A 22,839-nucleotide genomic window follows, 5' to 3' on the forward strand; every position below is an offset into this window, starting at 1 on the left:
AATTGCACCACGCTGCTTCAAAACGGCTTTGGCTCCGGCGGACATGAGCGAAAGATTGCCGGCTTGGTGCTGGATGTCATGTGTTTGGTCTTGGAGGCCTTTTACAAGTAGCTTACGTATTCTGGCCGCTATAGAGCACCAACAGCCGCAAGCAATTACGTCCCTTGAATAAAATTAAAGGTAGTGACATTCTTTTATCTCGCTTGCCCAAGCCGGCGAGTAAGGGCAGGCAAGGTGGTCCGGGATTTATCTGTACCTCCCTGGCTGTGGATGGAGCGGAGTCACATGGTTGTGCTTGCACTGTTTCTGCAGAAACAAGTGTGTGAGTGTTTGTGCCTATTGTTTTCTTCATTTTTTAATGCATTTGCTTTCTTGGGGTCCTTCACACACTTTCTGGGGACTATGTATGTATGTATGTATGTATGTATGTATGTATGTATGTATGTATGTATCTAACCGTTTTTCCGCCTATCTGAGTCACTGGGTAGTCAGTGGTCGAATGGGTAGCGCCATTGGGCATTGCCACTGAGTATGTGGCAATGTGTACATACGTGCTGCTCTTCAAAGAACCTATTTCACGCCAACATAAATCACTGTAGATGTGGGACTGGGTAGGTAGCGTTGTTCGAAGAAACTCTTTGACGCCAACTTGGAGTGCTGGGTATGTGCCGCTCGGTCTGTGCTGGTCTTCAATGAGCCTATTTCATGCCAACTTGGGTCATTGGGTATGTACCAGTAAGCGTGTGCCGCTCTTCAATGAATGTCCTCGACGCCAGCTTCGCTAACTAGGTATGTGCCACTGGGTATATGTGCTGCTCCAAAAGGACGAAAGAGATCCCTTAAATTTGTCTGATGCTGAGCGGAATCGAACCCACGTCACAAGGGCTCCTCAAGGACAGCAACCCGATGCAGTACCAGGCTGCTGGGTATGTGCCGCTCTTTAATGAATGCCTTTCATGCCAATGCTTTAGTGAGCTGCGCCATGAATGCACTGGGTATGTGCCACTCTTCCGTGGCCCTTTAGCAAACTTGTGTCACTCAGTATGTGCCACCATAGAGTTTCTCACTATATTACCTAGAAAGAAATCCGGTGCTGCTGCGCTGTGGTATGCATGGGAATGCCGGTATATTGTGACTCAGATCGTCATCGTTCTCGGATAGCCAGGACGCCTTGAAGACGCACCTGGCTAGCACCGTTCCGTCTGTCACAATTATTCATTTTCTGCTAAAATAGCACGTAAAAAGCTGTTCTAGCTTTAATATTACACAAGAACATGTTTTGTTTAATTTGGAGGACTTATTATTGGGTGCACAGTTATGTGAAACAAAAAGTATCAGCTGGCCGCTAAAGTTGGAGGATGAGGACAGAAAAGATTCTCGTTGGCTTTGGAACAACCTGTCATCTGTACTTGCTTTTCTTTGCTTCATTCTGCATTGTAAGTGAGTAAACTTTATTGAGAGATGTAATATGGGTGAATGAAAGCCTTTTATGTAGAATTTATTTTAAGAATGCATTATTTGTGTAGCCATATCCATGTTTTAGACGAAGCCTCGTACAACACTGGCCAACACAAACCTCGCAGACGCACATCCCGTCATTCCCATGATGGCACAGTGTCCTTTAGGAAACTCCCATAGACGGTGACGCCAGATTATTCTCTATGTGTTATAGTGAGAAACTCCATGTGTGCCACTGAGTGTGCAGCATGCGGGGTAATAATTCTGAGCGTTCCACTTGATGGCACAGCCTGTCTAGAAAAAAAAACGCGAGAGAGGAGCCTGGTTGCCACATGACGTGTTTCTCAGCATTCGCGTACACTGGCGCACCATGCATTTCGGAGGCCATGTGCAAGCTTTGCCGCAGTGGGGCTAGGTGGCGTCGAGTGCTCTTAGGAAAGCGCACCACTGCAGTACACACATCGTACATAATTTTTTTGACGGTGACAATATGTTGTGTCGCTATATTGGTTCAATGCTAAACACATTACTGTCGACAGTCATTGTGAGATGGCTACTGCTGCAATTTTGTTTTGTTTTTTTGTTTTTACTTGTGCCGGTGTCATGGCAGTTGCTCATTGCGGCAAACACGAATCCTGATATTGCAGCGATTGCAGTGCGGGGCAGCGTTATCACTGCGATGAAAAGTAGCAAACTGAGCTTGTGAGCAACGAGGGAAGGCACGTGCGGTGAAAGGCGGAGAGGCCAGGAGAGGGGGAAGGTTGCTACTTTGAACTTACTCAAGGGGCTTACACCCAATCAACTCCTCCAGATGTCGTGGTGCTTCTTACGAGTGGCAAAGCGAAGTCAGTCATCTGCAGAATTTTGGTTTGAGCTGTTGCATTAACTACAAATTACTTTGTATAGATTACTAGGGTGTTCATTAACCCAGACTACTTCACATCTACTGTTGCAGGACACCTTCAGCCTTTATGCTGCTTTTTCAGCATTTCTTCAATGCTGCAGCCAGCAAGGTTTTGTGACAGTTAGCCCACTAAATCATATTAATGCTCTAAATTAAAGTTTGTATGTTCCAAATTGCTCCAGTGATAAGATATATGTGCTACTGATTGCTCTAAAATCAGAATTTGTCTTCTCCAATCTGCTCCAGAATCAAGTTCTGCCTGCTCCAAAAATTACTACAAAATGCCTTTGGGCGTTCCCACCCCTTTTAATTCGATCTTACGAGACCGCCGAAATTGGTCGAATTATCCGGTGGGTTGAGGCAGAAAAAGCAACAAAGCACGCCATAGATTCATTTAGCAGTATTTGCCTACATTTAAAGGGGCCCGGAACTACTTTTACAAGGAGCATTCATAAAGTTCGTATTATCAGTGTGACACATTTAGAAAAGGCGTGCACAATATACATCAAAATGAGTGCGTCTGTCTAGTTTTAGCATAATATAAAATTAATGTTCTTTATAATACCGCGCAACACCGCTAGGGGGCCAGAAGAAAAATGGCAGCACCGATCGGGAAAGTTGAAGCATGTGCAGTGATCCACTTTCTGTATTTGAAGGAACATGATGCCAAGATGATTCCCGCCGAGCTGGTGGCGGTGTACGGTGACGATGCCCCAGCCTATGACACTGTTGTCAAATGGCGCAGATGATTTCAGTGCGGTCAAACAAGCCTGGACGACGCAGAATGAAGTGGCCGCTTTTCGCTCGATGGTGAACCACAAGTTGCTGCGCAAGTGGAGATTCTCGTACTCGCTGACCGGCGGATAACTGTTGAAGTATTAGTAGGACAGGTTAACGTGAGTGCAGGCTCTGTGCACAACATACTTCACAACAACCTGCATATGACGAAAGTTGCCGCGCGTTGGATTCCGTGTTTGCTGATGCCAGTGCAAAAAGACTTGCGGAAGGAAGCAGCCGCAAAAATGTTGAAGCTTTGTGATAGTGACCCTGACGACTTTTTTGAACGCCTGATAACCATGGGTGAGTGTTTCGTGCATAGTTATGACCCTGAAACTACACTTCAAAAGAAAGCAAACAATGGAAGCACGGAAACTCACCCGCACCAAAAAAGGCCAAGGTTGTGCTGTCATCAGGCAAAGTCATGCTGAGCGTCTTCTGGGACTGCCGTGGTGCTCTTCTCACAGATTATGCCAGCAAAGGCCGAATTATTACAGCAAAGTACTATTGCGAGCTTCTCACCAAATTGCGAGGTGCTATCAAGGAGAAGCGCTAGAGGAAAGCTCACGAAAGGCGTCCGTCTGCTCCATGACAATGCACCTGCTCACTCAGCGCATGTGACGGCGACGCATTCGGCCTCCTTAGGCTACGAAATTTTGCCTCACCCGCCATATTCACCTGACCTCGCAGTAAGTGACTTCTTCCTCTTCCCTCGCATGAAGAGCACACTGCACGGGAAACATTTTCGGGACGACGAAGAAGTCATCGCTCAAGTCGAGCTCTTCCTGAACTCTCAAAATGAAGAGTTCTACACCATCGGACTGCGGCAGCTCATGCATCGTTGGCAGAAGTGAGTGACTTTGGGAGGAGATTATGTAGAGAAAGAACAAACTTCCAATAAAATTTCGCGTTTTGTCTTTCATGCGAATAATACGAACTTTATGAACGCCCTTCGTGTTGTTGTGGAGAAAGGCAGTTGAAGTGAAAATAGGCTATTTCAAAAATACTTTGCTGCAAAAAGTGCTTCAATGCGTTCAACAGAAATGGAGTTATTAGCAATCAAACATGGCCTCCGCTGTGCTCCCGGTCCTCCTTCAATGCCTTGCACTGCGAAGGGTATGGCGGAGTGGAGCGTGGCCACAACGCTCCACCTTCGAAATGTCATCGTGGCGCGCAGTTCAAATTTCATTTTGGATTTTAATGTAGACGCCACGACTTCCGATTTTTGTGCCTACGATTTTGCGCCAAATGCAAGCCAAACGCGGTTGTTCTCAGCGAGTCACAGTGTGCTTAGACCGTGGACTTATGGCGGCACCTGGCGGCGGCCGCGGTGTAGCCGACCGCAGTGACCAATAGCAGCCGCGTATTGAAATGCTCCTTATTACGAAATAAAGCATGCAGAAGAGAGTAAGGAGCAGGCTTGTGTTTGAAAAGAGAGCTGCAGCGCATGCTACCCGTGGACTATGTTATTTCACCAAGCCCGAGTGGTGGTTCAGGCCCCCTTTAACATGTCCCTGAATCAAACGCACACCCACTTTTTATGTGTTCAAAGTAGTGTGCAAATATTCGAAACTTTAATGTTCGATTTGAATCGGTTAGTATTCATTTATATTCGAAAAACATTTTACTATTCGAATTATTCTAACCCCCTAAAATTGCTGTTGTCGATTCTTTAGTCAGCTTCGTCTCAGTACCGCCGGAATATGGGGCAAAGCTTACAGAATGTATTGCGGTGAAGCATATTGCCGTGCAGTGAAGCATATCAAAAGTACGAAGGGGCACTGTTATAGGGCCCTTGCTGGTGCTTATGGCTACCCGACACTATCAGCTCAAGTAACCACACTATGCTGCCTCTTCATGCATACAGACAACACCAGCTGCCCCAGGAAACCTCTGTGTCTGCTACTAATCTGGCTAAGTGCCTCAAAATACGGTTTCTAAACTACAAATTTGACCAAGTAGCGAGCGAGCATGGCAATGTTTTTAGACCTTCATTCTGAATTGAAAACCTGGCCTTAGAAGAAGCAAGAGCAATTTCAACACCAAGGAACCTAGATATGTCCTCAACAACAAAATCTTGTGAAGAGGCCCCTTTTATATCAGCACTATCGGAAGACTTTTATAAGCTCATCAACCAGCAGCCATTTTCACTGCCAGAAGCGCAGGTTGAAAGATATGTGCATGATGAAATTTTGGGAGTAAAAGAAGATCCATTTGACTGGTGGTGTAAACGTAGCGCCAAGTGATGTCTTGGCTTGCGAAGAGATACCTGCCAATACAGTCGAACCCGACTATATTGACGCGAGACAGAAGAAGAAGAATGGCACTGAAGCAGAGGTCAGCATTAGGCCGGTACCGAAGAAGAGGAGGTAGAGGTTGCTCCTCGCCATCTTGGCTGGTTGCTGCTACGCCTGTGCTACTCGCCTATTTTGTAAGTACTTGTAAATATACATTTTTGCGCAACATTTTCTGGTGGAGATGCTGGGTACGCTGCCTGTTCATCCCCATCACCCAAGCGCGGAACTCCGAAGTGGTCGCCGCGTTGTTCCTACGGATGGCGATGAATCAAACTTGTTTACATCGAATTACCCTGTATATCGAACATTTTGGAACACCATAATGTTACAATGAGAATATATAGCAAAAAGTATGGTTACATCGAAAAAAAAATACCAGCCGCTATCGATATATTAAACTTCAAGCAGCGCAAAACTACCGTAGAAGTTGGCTTTCCCGCGTGGTGAGCACCGTATACGCAACCGGCAACTGCGTGAGCCGTCATTACCCCTTCCCAACCACCACCACTTCCCCAGACAAAGTGGTTTAGCCCAACTGCGCGCATGCGGTGCTGCTTTCGCTCCCTCAGACAGCCACCCCCTAGAAAAATTAGTTCGACTACTCTCTCTCTCACTCACAGCCACGTGCGTCTGCATGCAATCAGCTCGATTGCTTCAGTGTTCTGTCATTCGTGAAGTTGCAAGATTGTGTGTGTAGTCGCGTCCGTCGGAACGTAGCGCTCGTCTGCTCCGTAAGAGAACGGCTGCCGTGAAACGGCAGAACCTGCCAGTATCCGCAAAGCTGGAAATCATCAGAAGAGTTGAATGCGGAGAAAAGAAGTCGGATGTAGCCGCAGCATACAGCATCCCAAGAATTACGCTGAGTACGATACTGAAAAATAAGGCCGACGTTAGGGTTAAGGCGGATAAGAGACTAGGTGCTACCGGCACCCACCGAGTACGGACGATGACCTGGTAAGCGAAGGTCGAAAAATCTGCTTACTCGTTGATAATTGATCTGCGCATCATTGTAAGGTAAGCGTCAGCAATATCGAGCTTCGTTTCCTGCCGCCGAACACAACCTCGCTGCTGCAGCCCTTAGACCAAGGTGTCATTCGTGCACATAAGGCAGGCTACAGAAAGCACCTTGTGCAACGGCTTTTGCTAAACCTTTGCACTGGCCAGGAGTTGTAAATTGACCTCCTGGGGGCAATAACGATGCTGAATGCATCATGGAATGACGCCAAAAAAGAAGCCGGCAGATTCCACGCCCTGTGGGAATCGATGTTATGCGAAGCAGTGTGGGGAGCCTACCAAGATAACGAAACGACTACGAGAGCACCAAGACGGGTAGGCGGCTCTTTCATGACCTACATGACACGCATGTCATGACATTCATGCCATGAGTCCTCAGAAGTCCCTTTAGCTACATCTAAGAGACCTTAAGGCGAAAGCCTTAATAATGCTCATGACCATGACTTCGACCATCAACCTTTAGTCTTTTCCTTCACTTAGTACCCACGTCTGAACCCATTTCAGTGTTTTTTGAGTGTTAATGTTTTCTCGCTGAGTCATTGTCATTTATGCTGAGTAATGGTCATGACCATGATTTCTACCATCATCCTTTAGTGTTTCCTTCACTTATGCCCACGTCTGAACTCATTCTAGTGATTTTTGATTGTGAATCTTTTTTCGCTGAGTCATTGTCATTTTTGCTCAGTCATGGTCATGACTATGACTTCTACCATCATCATTTAGTGTTTCCTTCACTTAGTACCCATGTCCAAACCCATTGCAGTGGTTTTTGAGCTTTAATGTTTTTCGCTAAGTCATTGTCATTTTTGCTGAGTCATGCCCATGACTATGACTTCTACCATCATCCTTTAGTGTTTCCTTCTCTTAGTACTCACGTCAGAACCCATTTCAGTGGCTTTTCAGTGTTAATCTTTTGTGATGTCATGACCTATCACTTATGATCGTCATGCACTCCTGTCATACTATGCCAATTTTGGTACCTACTAAGTTAAGGAAATGACAATGAAAGCACCAAGACGTAGACGGCTGTTTCATGACCTACATGACATTCATTCATGACATGACATATCATTTATGTTCGGCATATAGTCTTGCCATAGTATGCTAATTTTGGTACATTCCAAGTTAACAAAATGACCATGATAGCCCAAAGACGGTAGGCGGCTAGATAGATACTGTCAAAGTAGCAAATGTTCGCCAAGAAATGCTTCGCATTTAAAAGAAACAATTCAGAATTGCTTCCGTCATTGTGGACTCTGTGCTTCCGGCGAGGCTGGCGCAAGCTCATCCGAAAATTATGATGAACCAGTTGAGGAACTTGATTTGTTTAGATAGCTGTCTGAGTTCCCGGGTACCGTTTGTGATGGGACTGCAGCGACAGACTTCGTCACCATCTACGACCATGTTGCGACCACCGGAGAGCTCACTGACGAAGACCTCGTTACCGATGCTAGTGAGCTTGCCGGCAACAGTAACTGCGAGGACCCAACCAGTTCCGACCCGCCCACATGTTCCGATGCACCTCATGCACTGAGCGTTGTTTTGCCGCCACTGCGCGTCCATAGAAGGCTGTGGGCTCAGCTTTTCCAAGTCACTCGACAGTGTTGAAAAGTGTATGCTCAACAGCGCTTTAAAATTGAAAAAGCAGAAGATTGGCGACTATTTCTCTTGCTAATATGCCCGCCGCACATGTATTTAGCAAGTAAAGGACACTTTTGGTGCATTTTGTACATTGTCAAATTCTTTAAATGTTCTGTATTGAACTAATTTCATTTTTTTTTGCGAGTTCGATATATGGGGGTTTTATTGTATCAGACATTAGTGTGTCCAGTGAGCAGCTCTTTTCAGTGTCAGAAGGAATGATGACATGCAGGAGGATGTCGCTACTCCCAAACATGTTGAGTAGCTATCCTTCCATCATGACAACATTAAATAACTGCAGTTATGATACTGTCAATCAAAAGTGTTGTACTAGAGAAGTTTTTTACCACAAAGCATTATGTTCCTGTATGCTGTTTACTATGCAATAGACTTTCTTTTACAGTGAAGCTGTTATTGCGACTAGAACTGCTCAAAAACGTTATGTTAGCTTTCATGGTTTTATGAAGGAAACTAAATCTCACGACGTCTATATTTTGAAGAAATGGGGGCCTTTTTACGGGTGACGTGTGGCAAAAGTTTGGAGTGTCTGGGATAATTATGTGCTTTAAAAATAATTTCTGAATACTCGTATCCCACAATATTTATGCTTTATGCACGGCATGTAGTTGCTGTTCTTCGGTCTCCTTAGTGAACTAAGCGATGCACAGGGCTTGTATTTCGTTGAAGTAGAAAGCAAGTTGTGCACAGCGAATGATAAATGTTTCATCTCTGTAGCCTAATTACAGCCTTTGTAGAAAGTTACTTATCCAAGCAGTCCGGAGTGTCATAATGCCGCAGTTAGCTATATTTACCATAATACTAAGGCAACTGCACAAGTCACCAACTTCAAATTTGGTGAAATTAGTTGTAATGTTAAGTGCGGCAAAGCTATTGTTTTCCTAGTTTAAATAGGAAGCGTTACAAAGAATTACTGAACCCTCATGCTTTTCTTACTTTCATGTGTCATAGTATGTTTACAGTTGGTTTCTCTGGCATCCTCGGTAAACTAGACAAGGAAACTTGTTTAGATTTTGTGAAAATAAGGGGCAGGTTATGGCTATAGTGTACAGAAAGTTCGTAATATGTGTGTTAATTGCGGTGCTTGCAATAAAGTACGTAATAGAGTGCTCCAGAACATCTATAATTAACTTTTATGAGCGGTGCAAAATTTTGCAAGTAGCCATTGCATAACTACAAATGCCACCAGGATTGAAGTTAGCTACAATAGGTGGACTACTATGGAAAACTTGTGCGAAGTAAAGGGGGGACTAGGCACTTGAATTCCTTTATTTTCTTATGCAGTTTTAATGAACTTTGTACAGGTAATGTATTTTTACGAGCTGGTTTCAAAAGTGTTATTATTTTTTTTCTTATAATAAATATTTTTTATATCAGTAACAGGATGTTCTTTGTTCAAGGCGTAATTAACTAATGAACAGCAACTTGCACTGTAAAGTAGAGCACATGGAATCAATTCTGCATGTTTATAATGTGTCATAAGCTATAAATAGTTGGTTTAGGCCATCTTGAAGCGAACATATAGGTTGTAAAACTTACGTCATAAAAAATGCCCACCTTATACTTTTATATTATTAAGGGGGGCATATTTTATGACTGTGTTTGACAACTTATAACTTCACTTCAAAATGGCCTAGAACAATAATTTATAGCTTGTGGTAGTTCTGCCCTGAACGAAGTGTCGACGAACCGTGATCACTTGATGGATGGATGGATGGATGGATGGAAAAACTTAATTTTGGTCCATTGGGTCGCGCTAGTTTCCTAGCCCGAAGGGGGCCGCTCCCACGTTGGGACAGAAAGGCCTAGCCTATCGGCCGCTTCGCCGGCCTGTTGGACTGTTCATCTAATGTGAGACTGGGTAGAGCTGCATCCCACCGCTCTTCAGTGTTGTCCATGTCGCTGCGTAACGCGGAGCAACGCCAGAGCATATGACTTAGATCAATGGTGTCGTTACATTTATCGCATGTTGTATTAGTAGATATCTCCGGATAGATCTTGTTGATTAATAAAGGGTTCGGATAAGTTCTTGTTTGTAAGAGCCTTAGCGTAATGGCCTGAGCTCTATTTAGTTTACTGTGGGGAGGGAGGAAGACCCTGCGTTGTAGGTGACAATGTAATAATCGCCAACCCTTTGCAGGTGGCAGCGTGTGGTGCTGCATTCTCGCCGACTCGTGCTGCATGAATATTGGCAGCAATTATACCAATGCTTGAGCGTTGTTAAGCTAGTGGCAATAAGTAGTGTCACTTGTTCTTGGTGTTCCGGAGAATCACATGCATCGCAGGACGAACTAGTGGGGTGGTTACGTAAAACTCGGAATAAAAATTTTTAGCCACCAGGAGGCATGTAGATTGTATCAGATCCGCATGTTCACACACGCAGTTCGGAGATTTCTGTCTACACGCGAGCACACAAGACTTCTCACGCATCTGTTGTTGGGTTCCTAGTTTCGCACGGGTTGTTGTATGAGATGGGATGTGCAAGGAGGCATTGCTTCATATCGACACGAATGGCTGCCACCTCGCGCGAGGCCAACACCACGGATGCTCTTGTTCTGTGCCTATTTTGCGGATTTGCTACGTAGATTAACATTCTGAGGTTCGTATGTGCAGGCGACTCCCTAGGTGACTTCCTTGCAGACATTGCTGCGCTGTAAATAAAGCTCTTGATGGGGGGCTGCCGTTCTTAAATTGAGTAGGTGAGTAAAAAACTTTTTAGCACGCAGGCGCGTGTGGATTGCAATGCACAGTATGCTAAATCCCTCCAATAAAGCACGATTGGCACCTCCACTTCAGTACTCTTTTTACATTTACTTTTTGGGTTGTTTTGATTCACGAGAAAGTCATATAATTAGGGTTCCACTGTACTGATATATGATCACTTTTCGCAGAAGTATTGAGTTCGTTATAGATGGGTTCAACTGTAATTTATTGTGAGCCGGCATTTTTGTTTTAAGATCTTCCTGGGCAGGCCGAAAATAGGCTTTTCTGACAGGAGACGACTTTTGCTCGATGCATTCACTGTACCCTTGGCCCCGCCAAGACTGATGCTGACGCTGTTAGTCACCACGGCGGTTACCATTGGGGTCGAGCGCATGCATGATGACTAGCCAAGTTGGAACAATCCGGTGAAGGTGAATTTTAGGATTGAAATAACAAATTTTTGGTCTTGTGAAAGGTGCTGCATCAGGCTAACGGGCTTGCACATTGACATTTGGCGTGGAGAGCACCACATCTCACTCAAAAGGGGGTCTCTTGTTCTCATCTTGCATCACACTGCCGTGCATGCAGGTGTCAACCAGTTTTTATCAGACATTTCGGTTCTCTTTAAGCACGATGATCAACTAACACGGGATACAGTAGAAGCTTTCTTAATCCAGAGAAACAGCGACATGTGCGTTAACTGACCGTCACTGGCTCTGAAGAGTGAAGTGAATCTGCTTAAAAAATCCTCTGTTTCACACCCCTGAATCCTTTGTACATCCATTATCGTACTCTTCTGTTTTCCTTTTCCACTCCTGTGTGTAATAAATTTTATTCTTGGCAAAGTTCATTCTTTGCAACACAAGGCAAAGTCCATTCCTTGTCTAGTTTCCTTGTTTTTTCATATTGTGCAGCTGTAACTTGTAATCGTTTTCTTTGTGTTGTCGTGCCATCGTTGCCACAGCTGAGGGGAAGTCTGCACAGGATTGCAGTGTATTGCATGAAGTTTGGAGCAGTTGAGGCACTTAAATGAGTTACTGCCATCACAGTACTGGTAAATGAGCTCAGAGAGAGTTAAGTCAGGGAAATTTTTTTCTGCCCAGCATATGCTTTGTGGAACTGGAAAGTGCAGTGTGTGTCGAGCGTGCTGTTCAAGATCTGGATGGCGCCTCCGTGGGAAATCAGCAAAACTTGGCTGTTCGCAAGGCAGATGCCCCCAAGCCAAAACAGAAGCCACAGAAAGCAGGTATATTCTTTTTAAATACAGAGCTTGTGTGAAAAGTGTCTCTTAAGGGGCAATCCAGATAACAACGAACAGGTGGTCCTGGTCACCATTCCCGATTTTGATGAAATTTACTTTAGGTGCAGATTTTGGGCCCAGAACAATGATTCTGAATTTAGTTTTAAGGGAAAAAAATTTTGTGCGCCTGCAAAAAAAAATGCACAAATTTTAGTCATCGAAAACGTATTTCCGCCAGTTTTGTGACTTCTGAAATTTGAGCGCATAGAGAAACAGTGCTGCACTTCTCGCTGACAATATTTTTTCCCACAAAGAACAAGTGAAATACTACCTTATGAGTATTTTATTGCACTTGGCTACGGGAGAAATTTTGAGAAACAAAATCACAAACGTGGTAAACGGACCAAAATACCTGTAATTCAGGAATTTATTGCTCTAGACTAATTAAAGTGAGGATAATGAAACCCAGTGCACATAAACCTTTACGTCTTCACATTCTTTAGAAATAATTTTCGTTACTTTGTCGAGCACAGGTATATTTAAAAATCACACTTAAACATAAGTGGTTTGCCAAAAACATCAAAATTTGAAAATAGTTTTTCGAATATGAGGTCGTCTTAAATTTTTTTTTGAAAATCAGTCTGGTTGAAGTCAAGGACGTTGTCTACCACTGTGCGTAAAAAAAAAAACGTTGCATTATTTGAGACCGAACAAATTACAATGCGTCAAATGTGACCACACTCAGCCTAGCGGCCGTGCCACTGATATTGTGCTGCAAGTTGGACGCAGGTCGTTAAAAAATAATTGTACCCGACGTACTCATAAAAACGCCCTCAAAAAATAAAAATAAGAAAGTAGAAAAGAAATGCGCCGCCAGGTTGCATGGTGCCTCAAGCCTTGTCTTCCGATCCGTGGCGGCGGGCGCTCACGTTTCATCAGTGCCGCTTCGATTGTAAGCAGAGTCCACCTGCACGTGACACCGAAGTTCAGAGAGTGAATGAGATAAGGAACTTAGAAAGTGAAAGGCGAAAGCTGTCAGTGCGTGAACATGGTATATTACATTAGGTCTGCCGGTAGTTTTTCTGCGGACGCCTCCAGTGCACGATGAATGTTTCTTCCTCCACTGTGATGGCTGAAGCCGCGAAGTATAGCATGAAATGCCTGGTTTGTGCTGACTATCTGCAGAGACACAAGAAAATTTTGTATCAGCAGAACTTTCGTAGCGTAGAGGACTTGGACATTGTTCAAATAAGGCAACACCTGCCTGACATAAGTGTTCCTGTTCGAGAAACGGATCTTCTCTGCGGGAACTGTGTCAATTGCTTCAGGGCACTGACCACGGCTTCTTCAACTTCACCGGCTCCTGAGCACACACTGACACATGAGAATGCATCGACATTGGTTGAAACATCTAGAAATGACGTTTCATGTGAGTCTGAGGAGGCATCTACGTCACAGGAAGTGTTCGTCCCAAAACAAGTGGCCGTTGAAGAGCTCGATAGGTATGGGCGGTGCCCAGATGTTTCGCCACTAAAACCTCCACATTTTATAAAAAGAAAACATCGAAGATCGTATGCCCAGCGAAAGGAAGGAGAAATTGAGCATGGTCTTGAGAAGACACGTAGGTCCAGTTTATCGCAGCATATGGCACAGAAAGCCAGCCTGTGACAGCGACATAAAGCTGCAATACCTGTTCAGACTGGCTGAACAACTTAAAGCAAGCCTTCGAAGCTCCGAAGTCGTTCAGTGAGGGTTGTCGTCTTTTAACTTTGCTGCCAAAGTCGCTTGACATCAAAGAGATGCAGCATGTTACTCCAGCAGCGACATGCTACATGATCCGTAAAATCCAGAAAGTACGAAGAAAATTATGGTGTGTGGTCAGGCCCTGACCCTTACACAAGAAAAAAAGGTAAACCAGAAAGATCTCGAAGCAGCATTGCACTATTACACTGAAGATGAGTTTAATTGTAGCCAACCAACCCGAAATAAGAAGGATGTGGTTCACAGTATACTGGATGGCAAGAAAGAATTTATTGCGAAACATGTAATGACACGCTCTATACGTGAAACTTACCGCGTGTTTAAGGAAGCTCATCCTGACACTTCAATCGGTCGGACTAAGTTCTGCTCTTTGCAACCGAAATGTGTCACGCCCACGCCGACACAGGAAGTATGTACCTGTGTGTATTGTGCCAACGTAAAATTGGCGGTGTGTGCCATCAACTCTGCTTCCGATATGGTGCAAGTTTTGACTCCTAAGCGACCAAAGGGTAAATTAATTTGTGTTCCAAAAGCTGCCATTAAATCTTTCAGGCTATTGAATTCAAGAGAATGGGTTGCGGTTCCTGCAAGGCCTCGTATTCAGTCGTGGCATATGTGGGAGTGCAAGCGGACCCATAACTTGGAACTGAAGTTGTTTGTGGCAAGAGCAGTTGCTTCGGACGAGCAACTTCTTTGGCAGTGAAATCAAATGTCAGATGTTGTTAAAAAGGTGCAAGACCAGATTAATAAAATACAACCCCATGGCAACAGTGCCGTCAGCCTTCTTCTTCGGCCACATTGGCATACAACATGCGCAGTTGTGCGGTTAAAGAAGGTTGTAATCCACACAGGACAGCATCGCTTGTTGGCAGCGTTATATTTGAACAATGAATGTTACGTTGAATGAGTTCTTGCATAGCTCATCAAATCTGGACGCACGAAATCAGTGTTGCGGCCACTAGGCTGAGTGTAGTCACATGTGACGCATTGTAACTTGTTCAGTACTCAAATAATGCAACGTTTTTTTTTACGCGCAGTGGTACAAAACGTCCTTCACTTCAACCAGAGTGATTTTTAAAAAAATTAAAAATGGCCTTTTTCAGAAAACTATTTTCAAATTTCGATGTTTTTGGCGAACCACTTAAGTTTCAGTGCAATTTTTAATTGTAATGGTGCTTGACAAGCAATGAAAGTTATTTCTAAAGAGTGTGAAAACATAAAAGTTCGTGTGCACTGAGTTTTATTATCCTCACTTTAATTAGCCTAGAGCAATAAATTCATGAATTACAGGTAATTTGGTTCGTTTCATGTTTGGGGATTTTTTTTCTCAAAGTTCCTTCCATAGCCATGTGCAATAAAATACTCATAAGGTAGCATTCCACTTGTTCTTTGTGGGGAAAAAATATTGTGATCGAGAAGCGTACCATTGTTTCTCTATGCACGCTAGAAGTTCAGAAATCGCAAAACTAGCGGAAAAGTGTTTTCGACGGGTGAAATTTGTGCTTTTTATTTTTTTCAGGCGAGCAAAATTTTTTAAACAAAACTAAGTTCATAATCATTGTTCTGGGCCCAAAACCTGCGCCTAAAGTAAATTTCATCAAAATCGGGAATGGTGACAAGGACCACCTGTTCGTTCTTATCTGGATTCACCCTTATGCAAATGGGTGCTTAGCCTTTTGATGGGTCAAAGAAGATGTTGATGATGAAGTGATTGGTGCAGTCATTGTAGTGATAAGAAGAATGAAAAAATAAAGAACATTCCTAATGACTGTTACAGAGGCACCTGCTGCCAAGGACCCCTTCAGCAATGCGAACAAGCTCTTTGTGGCTAACCTTCCAAAGAATATCACAAAGGTATGAACTTCTTTCATGGATACTTCACTAGGCTACTGCTGAGAATTTAGTGCAAGCGCCACATGGAAAACTTCAGTGCACCTGTCGTCGTTGCCTTTGTGGTCTGAAACATACTGTATTTTCCGGTGTATAGGATGTGTTTTCTTTTCTGAACTTTTCGTCGGTGCGTCTTATTCAACAATGTAACTTTATGTATGGAATTTACTGAAGACTGCAGGTGTTACACGGCAGCACTCGGAGCATGCATGCTTGCCAGCGCGTAGCTCGCGTTTCTGCACACATGTGCATGCGCAGACAGTGCGAAATAGGTTGTACGTGTTGAAACGCGGCACGATTTTGGTCCTTCCTTCATTATATTGCCGATGGTGTGAGACTGCGCAAGCACTTCTCCTTCTGAACGTTTGTTTTGATTCCCACATCACTGAGTAGGCAATGTTCAATTTGCGCTCCTGCTTTGCCATGTTGACAAGTGCTGACAAAAGCGCGGTGCCAGCCCACCGCGAGAGATAACGAGAGCGCATGCAATCGTTTAGAGAGCGAGATGCTCGCCCAATATTCCCCTTAGTTCACCTTTGATATCGGCTGCCTCATGTTACGGGTGGCCAAAATCTCTGGTACATCAGTGGTGCGTAGTAGCTGAGCACGTCAGAATCGGTTAAGTACAGCGTTCCACTATGAGAATACGTGCGTGTGAACCTGCAATGCATGAAACACGTGCATCTTATGCGTAGGTGCGACTTATATATTAACCTTTCTGCAAAAGTGGCTGTTTCTAGGGGGGGGGGGGGGGTTGCGACTGGTACAAGGGTGTGACTTGTACACCGGAAAATACGGTAGTTTTCAATCAAAGCTCATATTTAAAGAAGCTTGCCTCTGCCGGACTCCTCAGAAAGGAGTGAACATAATTGGCTTACACATATACAGTAAAAGCTCGATGATATGATCACGGCTAATACGAATTTCCGGATGATACGAATTTTTCTGTGGTCCCGGCCGAGACCCTTTACTTTGCAACGTGCTAGAGAACGGTTGTTACGAATCGATTTTCAGCCTGCATCGGTTGATACGAATAAACGCCGCCTCACCGACGGCCGCGAAAGAGAGCAGCGCGCAGTCACGCGCTTTCTCTCCTTCTCTTTTGGTGCGGAGGCGCGGCGCCGGACAGCGCGGACTCCGCGACTGGGCGCGAAGAGCTTCTTGAAGCGGTGGCGCTTTTGGTGCTTTTGTACTTTTCCTCCTTTTCTGCGAGCTGTCAGATAGAGTGGCTGCTGCGCTTCGGACCGCGTTCTTCGTGTTTGCACCATTTTGCCTAGTCGCAGTGAGCTATGTCTCGCAAGCGGAAAGCACTCTCCTTTAAAGAGAAATTAGACATTCTTCGAAAGGTCGATGAGGATCCCAAGAGGAAGCGGACGGAGTTGGCTAAGGAGCTAGGCCTCGCAACGTCAACACTGAGCACAATTGTTGCACAGCGAGACTATCATGAAAAACGTGCTTTCGTTCAACGTCAACGCGAAGCAAGCGAATTCGAACACGCTTATTTCGAACATACCGCGCACCGACAATGCTCTTAGCAGCGCGCCAAATCACGTGGCGGCGCCTCCGACCGGCATTGCTCCGACACCGCCATAGAGCAAAAGCTCAGGAGAGACCCCTCAATGCCGCGCGCGAAGGAACGGGGAAAAAAAAAAAAAAAAGAACCCGCGGCGGAAATTTCCTTCTCTCTCAAATTGCAAGGTCGCCGTTTCTGCATCGCGCCGGAACAAGCGTGTACGTGCCGACTAGAGTGTTCTAGACAACCGTATTCTAGCACACACTAGTGCCGACGTCTCAGCCACGCGGATAAAATGGCAGTGAACCCTTCTCCTCTATTTTCTAGTCACATGTTGACCTTGCACGCTGCGGAAGTTTGTATGGGTGTTCTGTGGCTGCGGCAGCAGCGCAGAGGGAAGCAGCGGCGGAGGCACAGTCGGGCCAACGAAACTGCCACGCCCGCAAACGCTCGCTTCCCGATAACGGCAGAAAACGAAACTTCAGGGGGCGGCTAAAATAAGCTGGCGCCAGCACGGCGGCGGGCGCGCAGGGAGTCGAAGGTGAGAGAGCTACGAGGGAGTTGAGAGGGAGGGCGAGGGGAGCCACCGAAGCGGCGGAGTTGACGCGGCCAAATCCGCTTCCCTGCCGCCCTCCTCCCTCACCTTCGACGGTCTCCGCGCGCACCCGTGCGCCGGCGCCGCCCGCTTGCTCCCTGAAGCTTCGTTTGCTGTCGTTATGGAGAAGCGACCGTTAGCCGGCATGGGCAGTTTGTGGCCCGCGCTTGCTATGCGCTTGCGCGCCGCGATATTTCACGACTCGCACCGTTCGTGCATCGTGCTATGGTGCACGAATACCTCAAAAATACATCCTTCTAATTCGAACAAATTTTTGGGCCCCTTCGAGTTCGAATTATCGAGATTCGACAGTAGTTTTAATTGTGTTTCGATGATACGAATTTCGGCTAATACGAATATTTTTCGTGACCCCATGAGATTCGTATCATCGAGCTTTTACTGTATACAAATTCTCTTGAGCTCAGGTGAACCTCTTGTTTTTTCTGTAAATCAACCGGTTCTCTCTATTTGAGTTGGGCCTTAGTGTAGTAGCTGCTGCTGCATTCTTATGTTGTTACCAACTGCAGTTTGTACACATTCAACACGGTAGGTTTTGGCACAAAAAGGTGAAAGCTATGCTGTTAAAGCCAAAACGGCTAAGAAGTTAATCCTGTCGCTATGATTTGCTGTGTTGGGGCTACAGTGGAACTGGTGGTGGGGCTGACTTAGCTGTGCTCTGTGTTCCTTTGACTTTTTCTACAGGATGACCTTAGGCATATTTTTGACAAGTATGGAGTGGAAGAGACCTTTCTCATCACTTCAAAAGGAGCTCCGTAAGTTGTACATTTAGTGGCTTTGTTAAATCTTGATGGGAGGAAAGCAGAAGGCGGGTACATTTAGAATAGACAAAGCACATAATGTGAGGCTTAATCACATTACCATGCGCTCACCTACGCCCACCTTCTAGTGCGTGCTTGATCACATCATCTCCAACATTCAAGTATGGTGTACTTCAAACCACCATCGTTCTCAGCTCACCCTCGCATGTTTTCTCTCCCACCCAGAGCAAACAGTATGCAAGGTGCGATCTTATAGCACTTGGACTTTATACGGAACCAGCACATGCTGCGTGCTGATGGAGGAAAGATAACTTTTTCAGTGCGAGCCCAGTGACATTTTTCATGCTGTACTGCACAATTGATTGGGCGCTATATTAAAGGGGCTCTGCTTAGTTCGAACTCCGTTTTATGCAAATAAATTTCTAGTCCCCATGGAGTTCAAGTTAATGAGGTTCTACTTTATCTGTAAAGTGAGACGTTGTTAGGACAAAATGGGTCGTAACGAACTGTGTATTTAAAAAAAAAAGCAATCATAAATGGTAATCAGAGTAAACAGGAGTTAGAAAGCACTGCCAGTCCTGCTTTGTAAGTGGTTATAATATGTTATAAGGGGTCTGACCTGCATATATGTTTATGGTTCACATGTTGTGAACTTTCATTATGTTCATGGCATATGTATTTGCATTTTCTGCATTTTTTCCACTCCTGTTATTGCCCATATAGAGTGTATGTACAGTTAAACCTCAATATAGAAAAATTCTTTATATAAAAAAAAATTCTTGACCCTAGAACACCATGTATATTTCACCTCAATATAACAAAGTGTGTTTATAGGTGGTTTTAGTCTAATGAAATTTCACTGCCATGTGAGGAACTATTGAGGCAGTAAATGGAAACTACCGTGGGCGCAGATGGTCTAATCGTTGAATTGCATGTGGTTGCTTGCGAACGCACCTCCAATTTTGCATGCCCTGCGACAGAGAGCGGCCGCCGAAGTTGAGCAGCATCTTCGCGAGTATCGGTGAATTCAGCTGGTCATGGCCTACAAAGTCTCGCATTGCACACCGCCTAATTTTGGAGGTCATTACTGGCGAGTGTGGTGTTGGCACTAATCAGTTATTTGTATCAATGATATTCTATGCCGCATATTTCCAAGCATGTGCTGCATCAACGCCTGATTTGGTGTTTTTTTTGTGGCCGATCTTTTCCTGCCTTGTGTGGCATTAACAGCAATAAACATGAGTAGTGGTGTAGTACTAAGCGCAAGACCCCCTTGCTGTCTCTAAAGTCGGAGTGTGGTATGATCATATTGCATCTGGCGTGCAGGTTGCTGTGGGCATGAGCGAAAAACGTGTGAGGGGGAGCCGAGAAGAATGGTGGCTTCATGTGCTTAAGGGGGGACGATATCGCAGTAACATGATTGAGAGTGTGCTGGGATCTACTGATAGCATTGTCCATTTGCAGGCGACACTACCAGCCACAGCGGTGGTGCGGGCGCAAAAGCTTCGTAGCCTTTGCTTGTACCTCGGATGTGAAGATATTGTCGATACAGCATGAAATTGTATCTTTGGTCACCGGTTCTCAAATGCAACAAAATTTTTTTTTTCTCATTGAAATTTTTTTTCTCCAATTGCCCAATAATTCGGAAAATCTTACAGTCCCTTCCGTCTAAGAAAAATTCGTTCTGCGATGTTATTTGCATAAAAGGTTGAATTTCAGTAGAACGGAATTTCGATATATAGTGAAGTAAGTGCCGATTTTAGCTACATTGTTATATTTGACGTGTAACTGTATATAAGAAATGTATAAGTGAAGTAAGTGAAATGCCTCTGTGATGTGTGTTGCACACTTAGGACAACCAACGAAAAGTGCACTACTGTAAAACCTCGTTAATATGTACTCGGTTAAAACATAGTTCCGAAGAATCCCCGACCCATTCTCCGTAAAGCCTAATGCATTGGCTGAGAGCTTTAGCCATAGTGGCTTGTATGAATACCAGTAAAGTAGAGACACTGGCTGACTAATGATTCCCGCTTTGGCACAAGTGCGGCAATGCCTATACGGATAAGCATAAGAAATGCACGGAGGCGTGGTGGCGGCCTTAGGAAAGAATACAGCCATGAATGGGCACACCAGTATGACTTATTGCTGCCAACCTTATCGCAATAAGCATCTTCAGCTACCTACTTAGCAGCATATGTGGTGCAGCGTGTAGTGTCGTTATAAGGCCTAACTGCATGCTTTTAGTAGGTGATAACGCAAAAGTGCTGCTGTTCTCTGCCGCTTCTTTAAGCGCACTTAGCAGCATATGTGGTGCAGCGTGTAGTGTCGTTGTAAGGCCTAACTGCATGCTTTTAGTAGGTGATAACGCAAAAGTGCTGCTGTTCTCTGCCGCTTCTTCAAGCGTGACCGTTTTAAGTCCGTGTCGCTTGCCAAAATGAAACCAGCCTGCTGTTGGCATATTGGCTCGACAAGATACGTGCTGCATTTGGGCATGGCCAGAAGTGGCGTGGGCACAAAGAAACCTCACTCCACAGACGCTCACACAAAACGCGGGTGCAGGTCGTTCGGCAAATACGCACGCATATGGTACAGAGGCGATCACTTTCGGAGATAGTTTCACTTTCGCAAGACTCGGCCCTGGGTGCATTGAAGTATATGGCCGACATTGCTCTTCGCAGTGTGCGCAGATAGCGAGCTTGACGCAGTGCCAGAAACGCTGTCGGCTGTATATACGTGCAAGTCTGGTGCCGAGTCACATGAAATCTCACGGAAGTGAAGCTATCTCCAAAAAATGATTGCCCAAGAATAATCGCCCCAGAAAGCGACCTGGCACTGTGACAGTGTGTGCTTAGTAGGTGAAATGCTGTGCATAAATCACACGGAACGATTGACATTCTGTAGCATCAGGTACCACATTTCAATGAAGTTGGTATTGCTGAGTAGCAGATCATTGTACAAACATGCACTTTCGCATCGAGAAAAGCCAGATGAGCTGGCCGCGCAGACGCCATGTCTCCCGCTGTGTTCCCTGTCAGTTTAGAAAAAACTCCTTTCGTATTGCTACAGTGGTGTATTGCCTTTGCGCAATCACACAGTTGTGCGATAGGCGGAATTTTTTCAGCGCTTTAGAAAAAATATTAAGAAACCCTTGTGCATATTTTGGTTAACATTTATGCAGCATTGCATTTATTTGTTTTTTGTTAGCTGTGGTGCATGTCAGAAGAGTCAAATTTGTACTTGGAGGTTGGGGCATTTTACCATCTAGCACATAGTTATTCTGCGTTCCCGCCAGGTATATATTAATGAAGTTTCACTGTATTTGCATCATGGCATGGGGAGTAGTGAGGGGTTGATGTGCTCATTATGTGGAACACATTTAGTATGTTGTTAGAACAAGCCTAATAAATGTATTCATAAATATATCTCCCCCTTATTAGGTATGGCTTTGTCACCCTGTCATCAGAGGCTGCCTTCAACACAGCCTTACAAGAGATGCAAGGTTTCGATTTTCAAGATCACAAACTGTACATTGGCCTGCCTTCAAAGAAGGATGGCAACCATCAAGCCAACCCTGCTCCCAAGACCAACACAGCTTCTGCCAGTGCCCCTGTTGCTGGCAGTAGTAATAGTATGTGATGTTTTCTGCCTTAGATAATCTTGTCACCTTGCTTGATTTAATAGTATGCGAGTTGCAAGACCTACAAGGTAGCTTTCTTACACTGTGAAGTTTCATTCACTATGGCAGGGCAGACTGTCATCATTGCAGTTACTTGTTGGCAGCAAGACAGTGTCTTGCATGTTTGGCTTTGTGAATGCTTGTGTTGCGCGCCAGAAGCAGCTCGGGACAGTGCTGTTCAATGGGAAATAATGGGATCTAAAGGTGTGTAAGCGTCAATTAAGGGGCTAGAACGGGATTGAGCTTCACTTAGAAGCCAAATACTATGTGCTGGGAGACGCATTGAACCTAACATTTACCATAAGGACAGGCTGTGTTGCCATTATAAATGTGATTTGAAGTGTAGGAAAGTGGCTGTGTAGGTTTTGCAACTTGGCTATAATAATAATATAATGCATTATACTTCCAATAATTCAATTGGGATGAAAGGTATCGTTTTGTGATCATACATTTTTATGAGCCAAAATGTTCGTTATTTTGATCCTGAATTATCCTCACCGAGTAATTTCCCTCAGCCTGATCCCAGTGGTCATCCTAGCGGGAGCAGTGCGTCTTGGAACTGCCTAGGGG

The 22,839-nt window shown here is 44.8% G+C and overlaps 1 protein-coding gene across 10 annotated transcripts in view; it reads left to right on the forward strand.

Annotated features, from left to right (window-relative positions):
• The window catches only part of LOC119442224 (probable RNA-binding protein 19), a 113,501-nt gene that overhangs the window by 70,164 nt on the left and 20,498 nt on the right, over positions 1-22,839 (forward strand). For 9 of the 10 annotated variants that reach the window (XM_049661973.1, XM_049661976.1, XM_049661975.1 and 6 more), the window contains 4 exons: positions 11,916-12,058; positions 15,591-15,667; positions 18,514-18,584; positions 22,031-22,221. In XM_049661973.1, the coding sequence (XP_049517930.1) occupies positions 11,916-12,058; positions 15,591-15,667; positions 18,514-18,584; positions 22,031-22,221 (482 nt within the window). Of the gene's footprint in view, positions 1-11,915; positions 12,059-15,590; positions 15,668-18,513; positions 18,585-22,030; positions 22,226-22,839 lie in introns of all 10 variants that reach the window. The other variant, XM_049661974.1, reaches the window with a different exon arrangement.

This window comes from Dermacentor silvarum, chromosome 2 (assembly GCF_013339745.2).
Source record: "Dermacentor silvarum isolate Dsil-2018 chromosome 2, BIME_Dsil_1.4, whole genome shotgun sequence".
Lineage (NCBI taxonomy): Eukaryota > Metazoa > Arthropoda > Arachnida > Ixodida > Ixodidae > Dermacentor > Dermacentor silvarum.